General features: G+C 31.8%; 1 protein-coding gene across 4 annotated transcripts; it reads left to right on the top strand.

Moving 5' to 3' along the window:
• Positions 1-6,650: 6,650 nt before the first annotated feature.
• LOC105780790 (transcription activator GLK1) lies at positions 6,651-9,550 on the top strand. 4 transcript variants are annotated; one of them, XM_012605293.2, is made up of 6 exons: positions 6,651-7,624; positions 7,934-8,077; positions 8,333-8,677; positions 8,765-8,872; positions 8,975-9,067; positions 9,142-9,550. In XM_012605293.2, the coding sequence occupies exons 1-6, from the start codon at positions 7,145-7,147 to the stop codon at positions 9,289-9,291; spliced, it is 1,320 nt and encodes a 439-aa protein (XP_012460747.1). In that variant the 5' UTR covers positions 6,651-7,144; the 3' UTR covers positions 9,292-9,550. The 4 variants fall into 4 exon arrangements, with proteins under 4 accessions (XP_012460747.1, XP_012460749.1, XP_012460750.1 ...); XM_012605295.2 differs by having other exon boundaries at positions 6,653-7,624; positions 7,937-8,077; XM_012605296.2 differs by having other exon boundaries at positions 6,670-7,624; positions 8,765-8,821.
• The last annotated feature ends 690 nt before the right edge of the window (positions 9,551-10,240 follow it).

Here is a 10,240-nt window from a genome sequence, read left to right as displayed (position 1 = left end):
AGTTAGCTTATCTTCTTGCATGTAAGTCTATTTTGATCTCGTTTCTTGTAATTTTTTTGTTTTTGAGATCATTGCAACTAGGTCCAACTAGCCCGTACCTTCATTTTTTATTCTGTTAAAATTTTGGAAGTTTCCATTGTTGAATATTGGATGTTTTTGATGAATACCATGTATTTGGAGCTTTGATTGTGTTGTTTGATGATTTTGTAAAGTGATTTTTTTTAGATTTTGATTTTAGGATTAAATTATGAAAATGTCAAAATATTAGGGTTTGATAGTGAATTTAATATTTATTAGGGACTTTTTAAGGGCCTAGTATATTTGGATCGAATATCGATTTGAGAAAAATGGTTAATTTGATGAATTTCGGGTTAAGGGACTAAATTGCAAAAATTGTAAAAGTTTGAAGTTATTCTGTAAATTTGAATAATAAAAGGGTATTAATTGTAAAATGGATTGGAATATGAAATGTATGCTAATAATTGAGGAATTTTACATTTTAGATCAAGATCCCGTAGATACTCGTGGAAAAGGAAAAATAGCGGAATAGTTTCTAAACTTCTGTAACTATTACAATTCAATCCAGGTAAGTTCGTACAATTAAAATTTAATATCTAAATGAATTTTTGAATAGTATAACATGTTGTAAGATATATATATATATATTCAATTGTTGATAATGAATTATTATTTGATATATGTTATTGAATTTGATGCTCGGATTGGATTAAAAGCGAGATAGAGTACAAAGGTGATATGGTATGTTGTAGGGAATTGGAGAGGAGATGGTTTGGAAGGATGTATATATTTAGTTCTTGAGTAAATTGAGGTTCAGCATTTGTTGCGAACTCTCGTGTTATACTCTTTGTTTGGCGTGTTTCGGTTGGATTAGCTCTTATGAGCATTGGCGTATTTTGGTTGGATTAGCTCTTATGAGCATTGGTGTGTTACGATTGGATTAGCTCTTATGAGCATTGGCGTGTTATGGTTGGATTACCTCTTATGAGCATTGGCGTATTATGGTTGGACTGATGATGTACTCTTATTCGTAAGTCGTTCTTTGAATTAAAATCTCGGTAAGGTAAACTGTTAATGAATTTGATGGATTTGCTATTCATTTGAGTATTAAATTAAACGTATGTGATTTATCGGTTGAGATTGTGGATGACAGGGAACCTTCATGGTTGAATTGTTATTGTTTGAATTGTTGTATTTACTTTGGAAAGATGTATTGTTTTAGTATGTCAAACTTACTAAGCTTCTTCAAGCTTACTTGTGTAAATCTTTGTTTTTGTAGATACTCGGAAGGTTAGACGATGGGATCGGCTCTCGAGGCACACTATCTAGCATAATTCGGTAGTTTCTGGAACGTTTATTCCAGATTGTATGGCATGTAATAGGTTTGAATGTTGATATCCATGTTTTGGGTATGTGAATAGTTAAGTATGAACTTGGTTGTATAAGTTGTTTAGATGATATTTTTTTGGTACTTTTGATATCTTAAATATATGTATTAAGTAACTATTTGATGCATGTTAAGATAACCAAATTAGTATGCTATGAATTGATTATAGTATAGCTAAGATATGGTATTGAATTTAGAACGGTATGGTTGAAAGGTGTTAATTGTGATATGTTTTGATATGGAAATAAGTTAGTTAATGAATGGTTAAGTATGCACATGTTTAGGTATGTTTAATGTATATGTTTGAGGTGCCTATATGACATATTGGTTGTATGATTTATTAGCCTATTGTATGAGTCATTTCATGCAGGTTTTAAGCATGTTTTGAAGCCTTGGTCATGTGTTCAAGTGTATTTAGGCTTATGCTTGAGAATGGTGAAAGGAATGGCTTGATTTTGGCCATTTTCTTGTCCACACGACCTAAGGCACGGGCGTGTGTCTCAGTCGTGTGTGACGCACAATCATGTGACATGGTCATGTATCCCTTGTAAGTTTTAAAGGGTTGCAAGTCAAGCAGTTACATAGCCAATCACACGGCCTGGCACATGGGCGTATAGCTTGGCCATGTGACCCAAGTCAGAGAGTTACATGGACATGGGCTGGGGCACGACCGTGTGTCCCTTTTTCGAAAGTCACACAACTTGAGACACGGGCGTGTGTCTCAGTCATATGAGTTAGACGGCCATATCCAAAACAGAAAAGATGAAACCATCAACTTCATCCTCCATCACCGTCGACCATAGCCAAAAGAGAAAAGAAAGCTTCCAAAAGCCCTTGTGCATTCGACTAAAATTTCAAGTAAGTCCCTTGGCCATTTTTTTTATTTTTTATAGATTTATGATCATTGGATATTAATATTGTTAAAATTTTAGCAAGTTTTCATTGATGAGAAATTGATGATTTAGGTTTGAAGTTGATAGAAATTAAACATAGATTATGAAAAGGACTAAATTGTAAAGCCTTATAAACTTGGTTGTTAACTTTGTTATATTAGATACCAAATTGAATAAAGTGAAAACCTATTATGAAATTATGCTAGGAATAGAAAGTATAGGGTCATTAATTAAAGAATGTGAATTTTTTTTAATTCGAAGCTATATATCAAAAGATATACAAATCTCGAGTTTAGGGGCTAAATTGAATAAAATAAAAAAATATGATTGGATTTATATTTGAATGTGAATTGGATAAAATTTGATATTATTTATTTGTTGAATTATCATTTGTAGCTAAAGTCGATACTAAGCCGTTGAGAGGGAAAGAAAAAGCGAGAGTTTCGACAAGTGACGCGCAATCTTGGTTTGTACTTTTATGATTTGAGATCAATTTAATTGTTTTCATATTCATGTTAATTACATGATTAAATATCGATGTGGGTATATAATGATTGTACAAATTAAATTGTTGTGATTGATATTGAATATCGAGCTAGTGGACTGAATTGAATAAAATAGAAAATGGAATGATTCATTTGAAGCCTAATATATAAATTGAAAATGGCTTGAAACATGTTATATGATAAGATGAAATTGAGAATTGAGAATGATGGAATATGAATTGAACCATATAATGTAATTGGAACTTTGATTACCTTATTAGTTGTTCAGATAAGGTTGGATATAGTCGGCATGCCATAGGGTTAGGATATTGATTAGAAACCATCGTTGTCGGGCAACCCGGGGTGGTGGAATGTACATATAGAGTCATCATTTTCGGGCAACTCGGGGTGACAAAATAAACAAATTGTGAAAACCATCATTGTTGGGCAACCTAGGGTGGTAGTATATAAATGTTTCAAAGTTATCGTCATCGGACAACTTGGGGTGATAGAGGATAGATTCGTGTATCTATTCTAAGTCCATGCCGGGTTAATAGGGTTATAAAAACATGAATTGGCTATATGGTAATTGAAATGAAATGTGATTGGATTTGGTATACTTGAATACATATGAAATGTGATACATGACAGCATGTGAAAGACCATGTGAATTGACTAAAAATGAGCCATGAAGGTCGATTTGAGTTGAACGAGCCATTAAGCTCGAAAGTATTGAAATAGAATACTAAGATGATGCTTCATTTTGGTATGATACAATAAAGGAAAGTAGAACTCTAATATTTATTAGTATGATATGATAAGTATAAATACAAATGCTAGTGAATTGATGTATAAATCTACTATACATGTTCATGTCATAAGTAAACAGTATCTATTGGTATAAATGGTATGTAAATTAGATAAGCATTAAACTTAAATTGATTATATGCATTTGATTAATGCTTGTAATATATTGACTTAAATCATGGAAGTATCACTAAGCTTTACGGCTCAACGTACAATTTGTTTATTCCGTGCGCAGGCTTAGGTGGATCTCGAAGTTCTGAGACGTAATTCAGCATCCAGCTAGCGATCTTCAACTTAGCAGTGTTTGTATTGTCCCTTTCGTTTTATCATATGGCATGTACCTAGATTTGAGTTGTTTTGTATATCATAAACGTATAGGTTCATACTTAAGTAGAAATGGTTAACTTGATATGGTCAAATGGTATTGTAAATGTCATGTTTAAGATGGTTGAAATTGAAATGATCATATTATGCTATGTTAAATGGAATGGCTTGGTACCAAATGTTCAAATGGTGGAAATTATCATAGATATCAATGTATTCAATGACATTTTGAATAATGCATATGTTAAGTGTTTTTTTATGGTTAGAATTGAGCATATGAATATGGCATTTTAGAAACTTTTAGAAACAGACAATCATGTTGCGACGTCGAGTTCTTATCGTCGCAACTCAACGCCGTGACGAGAAGTCGCCAGTGATTTGCGTCGCAACGAGGAACTCTCGTAATTGCGATGTCAACTCGATATTTTGCAAACTTTACAATATGGTCATTATTCAACCCTGAGTCACCAAAAGAGCTTTGATAAGCTCGTATAAGACCCGAATATGATTATGAATCATATTATGAGCGTGTAATATATTTATCTGCATGTAAAATGGTTATTTTATGTATATAATTTATCGTAGTTGCTCCAGTAATGAATGTGGCATCCCGTAGCTTAGACTTGGAGACAAGGTCGAGTATGGGATGTTACACATAGTTTTTTAAATTATAAAAAAATTAAAACTTTTAAAAATATAAAATTTTAAAAATTGTAAAATATTATAAAAATTATAAAAAAATTGGAAATTGTAGTCATTATTTTTCTTGCTATCTCACAGTAAGTAAATCCCATATTTCTTTATAGGTTTTAGAGTTCTTGTTGTTATTTTTTATTTAATTTATCAATTGTGACATTGGTATTTCCTTGGTCCACTGTTAATTTCAATGCATGATTAGAAGTTACAATGTCAAAAATACACTGTTATGATTAAACGTTTGCATCATCAAATAGAGACCTCGAACTTATAATAATAATAAGTTGGTTTAGCACACATGGTATCGGTGTTTTAGATTTACAATTATCCCCTCAACTATATTTATTTTCTCACTTTCGCACTTTAACTTTTTTCTTTCTTTTATATGTTCATTGTTAACTATATTTAGTATGTAAACTATGCATTGTTACATGTTTTGGTACCTAAAAACTATCAACGTTAATAAAAAGTTGGCCAATTACATGACACGTCGATTGGTGATGTGACATGTTCATCAAGTTGACCAGCATTGATCCATCGATGTTTTTTGGTAAAAAAAATTATTAAAAATGATTTATAATTTGTAAAAAAAATTAAAAATAAAAAACTTGAAAATATTACTCAAAATTATAAAACTAGTAAAAAATATTCAAAAAATTTAAAATCTATTTAAAAAATTCAAAAATTTAAAATCTATTTAAAAAATTAAAAATAATTTAAAATATTGAAAAATTTGTAAAAATTCTTAAACGTTTGTTAAATATTATAAACATTGCAATTTTTAAAATGTAAAAGTAATAAAAATATTAAAATTTGTGAAATTCATCAAAAGATTTTTAAAATGATTAAAATGTAAAAATTGCAAAAAAAATATTATAATAAAGAGCGCAATATTGTTCAGCTAAAGAGATTGAAGATTCATCTCTATGCCCACAGAATTCATGCATTATTTAGTTGATTAAACCTGGGTTGTCTAATTGAAAATTTTTCAATATAATGCTCGGAAAAATTGACAAATGAACTGAACTTTGAATTAGAAAACATCCATTGGATTTAAATATTAGAAGATTGTTCTAAGATAAATTTTAAAGATTATTATAATTTTTACAATTTTTAAAATTTTATGATTTTCAGAATTTTAAACTCTTCGAAAATTTTAACCATTTTTTAATTTTTATTGGCTTTCACAATTTTATACATTTTTAAAAAGTTACAATGCTTATATTTTTAACAAATTTTAATAATTTTATATTTTAAATAAAATTTAAAACTTTTAACTAATTTTTTTATAATTTTAAAAGTTCTTTTTCATTTTTAAATAATGTTTTACACTTCTTTTAAAATAACTTTTAATGAATTTTTTTACTAGTCAATGCAGGCCAACATTAGTCAACAGTTGGTCAACATTGATTAACTTGGTCAATGTGCCATATTATCAATCAACCTACCATGTCATCATGACTCGGCTCATTCTGATTGGTCAATTTTTAACTGCGTTAGCTTTTAAATATCAAAACGGGTAATGGTGCAAAGTTCAATCACTGTAATTTGGTCATTTTTAGTCTGTATATTTTTTAAATTTTAAAATTTTAGTCTTCACTAAATAATAACTATTAAATTCATATAATTTTTTATTTCTAAAATATAATGTGACAAATATGTTATCATATGTGCAATGCCATGACAAATTTTTTTTACATATTTTTCACTAAAACTCAAGAAAATAGATTAATGATTGTCATTTTGCATGAAGATTAGAATTTCAAAATTCAAAAGTACCTGCCTTAGAAAAATCTAGTTGAAGAATATAAATTAAATCTACAACAATACTATAATAATGATTGATAATTGAAATTAACGGAACAAATTTATTTACTATTTTTTAGAACTGGATTAAAATTTTCAAATTCTTAACAAAAATTTATAATATTTGAAGAAATGAAAATGTCATCAAACCCATCCATCCCTTTCTTTTCATGCATATCTCAATCCGTTTCCACTGTGACATCAATTTCTCCCCCTTTTCTCTCTCTTTCTTGAAGCAAACTTTTTTCTTATACAACATAAATGAATTTAAATAACAGCTCACCAGCACGAGATTCAGTTTCTGCAAAAACTTCACAAATTTCTTAAAAAAGGCCATCCACAAATTTAAAGAATTTCAGCCATTTTTATTTTTTTAAAGAACAAAAAAGGAAAGCCGAAATTAATTGCCTTGCAACTAGTGCGTATACATACGAAACAAAAAACGTAAAAACAAGCAAAAAAAAAAACACCCCAGAGATCTCAACCCAAGTTGTGGTGTAGATCCAATCTTTTCCACACTCCATTTTCAGATTTTCTGTGTAAGCAAGCAGCAACTACAAAACCCCACCAATTTCATTAAGCGTATCCATTGTCCCCTTAGCCTGTATCAGTTTCCATGCTATACTATATATCTGCATAACGGATATCAACGTAACTTTTGGATTTAAGTCTCTTTTTTCTTTTCTTCATCTTTGAGGGGGAGGAGAAAAAAAGAGTGAACTGTATTAATGCTAGCTGTGTCACCTTTGAGGAACACAAGGAATGACGAGAACAAAGGAAAGATGGAGAGTTTCAGTATTATTAGCTCTGAAGAGTTCCCAGACTTCGCCGAGGGGAATTTACTTGAGAGTATTGATTTCGATGATCTTTTTATCGGCATCGATGAAGGCGATATGTTACCGGATTTGGAGATGGACCCTGAAATTCTTGCAGATTTACCCACCAGTAGATGTGATGTTGAGGAATCAATGAACACTTCAGTAGAAAAAACTGACGAGGATAGTAGCCAAAGGAAAGAGGAGGAGGAAGAAGAAGATAAAATTTCGGGTTCGGGGTCAGGTTCGAGCTCAAGCAAAGGCGAGGAGATTTTCAGCAAAAGAGAGGAACCTAATGCAGTTGATAAAACGCCTTCTAAATATGCTGTTAAGGGAAGAAAATCGTCAGCAGCACAAGCAAAGAATAACAATCAAGGCAAGCGAAAAACGAAGGTAATGAAAATTTACCGTAAGTACTTGAAAGTAGTACTAGCATAAGCATACTCGAGTAATTAGGTTTTAATTGTCTTAAGATTGAACCTAGAAACTGGTCTCTTGCTTTCACAAGTATGGACCAGAACATGGTTCCAGGGAAGGTGAAGATGTCACGAGAATCATGGAAGTAGGTGAATTGTAAACAAGAGAAGAGTGAGAGGGGCCCTCTGAAAAGCTATTTACATTAGTTGTTTTTTTTTCTTCAGAGATCTGGATAGGATAAAGTACTGTTTTGATTAGTTTAATGATGTGTTGAATTATGTGAAGAAGGTGGATTGGACGCCAGAGTTGCACAGGAGGTTCGTTCAAGCAGTGGAGCAGCTCGGGGTGGATAAGGCGGTGCCTTCAAGAATTTTAGAGCTTATGGGAATCGATTGTCTCACTCGCCATAACATTGCCAGTCATCTTCAAGTACTTTCACTTCCAAATATTCTTTATTTTTTCCTACTTATTCATATTTCATGCCTTTAGTACCTGTTGAATCTCTCGATATATAGTATTGTAGTTTGTTTCTTACCTTTTGAAGGTTGGAATTATTATGTTTACTTTTTCTGCAGAATCTGTTTCGAGATATGCATAGGATTGATTAAAAGTTTCAGAAAAAGAAAGTAGTATTTCAATGAATTATTTATTTTATGTAAAACCTTTTTATGTCTTGTTGTGCAGAAATATAGATCTCATCGGAAGCATTTGCTAGCCCGTGAGGCGGAGGCCGCAAATTGGACCCAGAGGAGACAAATGTACGGTGGTGCTGCCACCCCCGCTGGTGGCGGCAAGAGAGATATAAGTCCTTGGCTTGCACCTACTATGGGTTTCCCGCCGATGTCACCCATGCACCACCACCACTTTAGGCCTTTGCATGTATGGGGTCATCCCACCTTGGATCAATCCCTCGTGCACTTATGGACTAAACATCCAGCTCACACAACATCCCAACCACCGCAGCCACCACAGTCTACATGGGGACCTCCACCAGCTAATCCCTCGTTTTGGCATCATCACCACCAACGTGTAAGCTCTAATCACCATTTTCCCATCCACCTAATTAAAAGTGTCGATTTTAATAATTATTTTATTTTATTTTATCTCATTGTATAGGTATCAAATGGACTAACCCCAGGAACACCTTGCTTTCCACAACCAATAGCACCAACGGTAAACAATCACTCCAGTTTTGGCAGCATCTTACCTGTTTGTATCTCAACCGTGAGATTCATACTTGCTAGCTAGTAGTATTATGTTTTGGCATCTGCAACTATAGATTGATGAAGCTTTTAAGACTAAGTGGATTTGGTGGTTTCCTTGCAGAGATTCCGTGCAGCACCGGTCCCGGGCATTCCTCCCCACCACCACGGTACTGGCGGACAATCAGGACCCCACCCTCTCATTGACTTCCATCCGGTAAGATGTTTCCACATTGATTTCAACTACCTTTTCGTATAAAAGGTTTTTACAATAGTTTGTGAATTATACAGTCGAAAGAGAGCATAGATGCAGCTATAGGAGACGTTTTAACAAAGCCATGGCTGCCACTTCCTCTTGGACTAAAGCCGCCATCTACAGATAGCGTATTAGGAGAGTTGCAACGTCAAGGAGTGCCCAAGATACCACCCTCCTGTGCTTGATCCCCCATGCGAAAAAACCCTTAATTCGACGACATTTCCCGGCCTTAGCTTCATGTGGAAATCTAATTTCCTTTTCCTTTTTCTGTAAAACCTTGCTTCTTGTTGGACAAATTTGTTTATCAAGCTTGCCGATCCTGTGTGTGTTAGTAAAGCCAATTTTTGTAATGGTTTTACGGTTAACATTTTATTGTATTAGGTGACTTATCTATGGCAAAATCAATCTAAATCCCAAAATTATACAAGGGATAAGTGTTTGATATGGTGGAATCTCATACATTTTATTTTTAGGTTTTTAAATACTAATTAAGGATAAGTTTGATTTCTATTTTCATTTTCCAATATTGGTTCAAATTTTGAAAATTATTTTTAGAAAAATTAGAAAATAATAAAGAATTATTAATTTTCACTAAAATATTTTATAAATTAAAAAATTGTTTAAATTTAATTAATACTTACCCTAAAAAATATTCTTTTAGCCATTTTTAAACATGTGTATGTATGACATAAATCATAATACACGTTATATTCACATAATTTGTTATTAGACGAAATGTACTAACACTGCGATTAATTGTTTACTTTCAAAATTGAAAGGGAGTGAAAATTTATTACTCCAAAAAGTTTCTAGAATATCACCTGGAAATGTGTAAAAAAAAGACAAGTTTAAAATGTGTTCATAGTTGGATATTAAAAATAATTTTTTGATAATTTAGTGAATGTTGATTTAGTTTACTCAATAAATTGTTAAAATAATATCATCTTTTTCGCAACTTGAAGGAATTTTTAATATATTTTTATGTTTTTTACTATTCATATTCGAGTTAGTAGTTATTTTTCTCAACAATATCATCTCCAAATTTTAAACATAAATTTTGTTCTTAAAATACAATATTTTTACCATTACACTGCAAACTAGTTATTGCCATTTTTTTAAAAATTTACACATTCA

Source organism: Gossypium raimondii, chromosome 4 (assembly GCF_025698545.1).
Source record: "Gossypium raimondii isolate GPD5lz chromosome 4, ASM2569854v1, whole genome shotgun sequence".
Classification (NCBI taxonomy): domain Eukaryota; kingdom Viridiplantae; phylum Streptophyta; class Magnoliopsida; order Malvales; family Malvaceae; genus Gossypium; species Gossypium raimondii.
Note: the sequence above shows the minus strand (reverse complement) of the source record. Positions and strands in the feature narration are given on the sequence as shown.

Bases quoted from the DNA above. Each gene is read 5' to 3' on its own strand.
- LOC105780790 (XM_012605293.2), top strand. From the start codon at position 7,145: ATGCTAGCTGTGTCACCTTTGAGGAACACAAGGAATGACGAGAACAAA. The intron at 7,625-7,933 runs GTAATGAAAATT...AATTATGTGAAG, and splicing joins AAGGCAAGCGAAAAACGAAG to AAGGTGGATTGGACGCCAGA. The intron at 8,873-8,974 runs GTGAGATTCATA...GTTTCCTTGCAG, and splicing joins TACCTGTTTGTATCTCAACC to AGATTCCGTGCAGCACCGGT.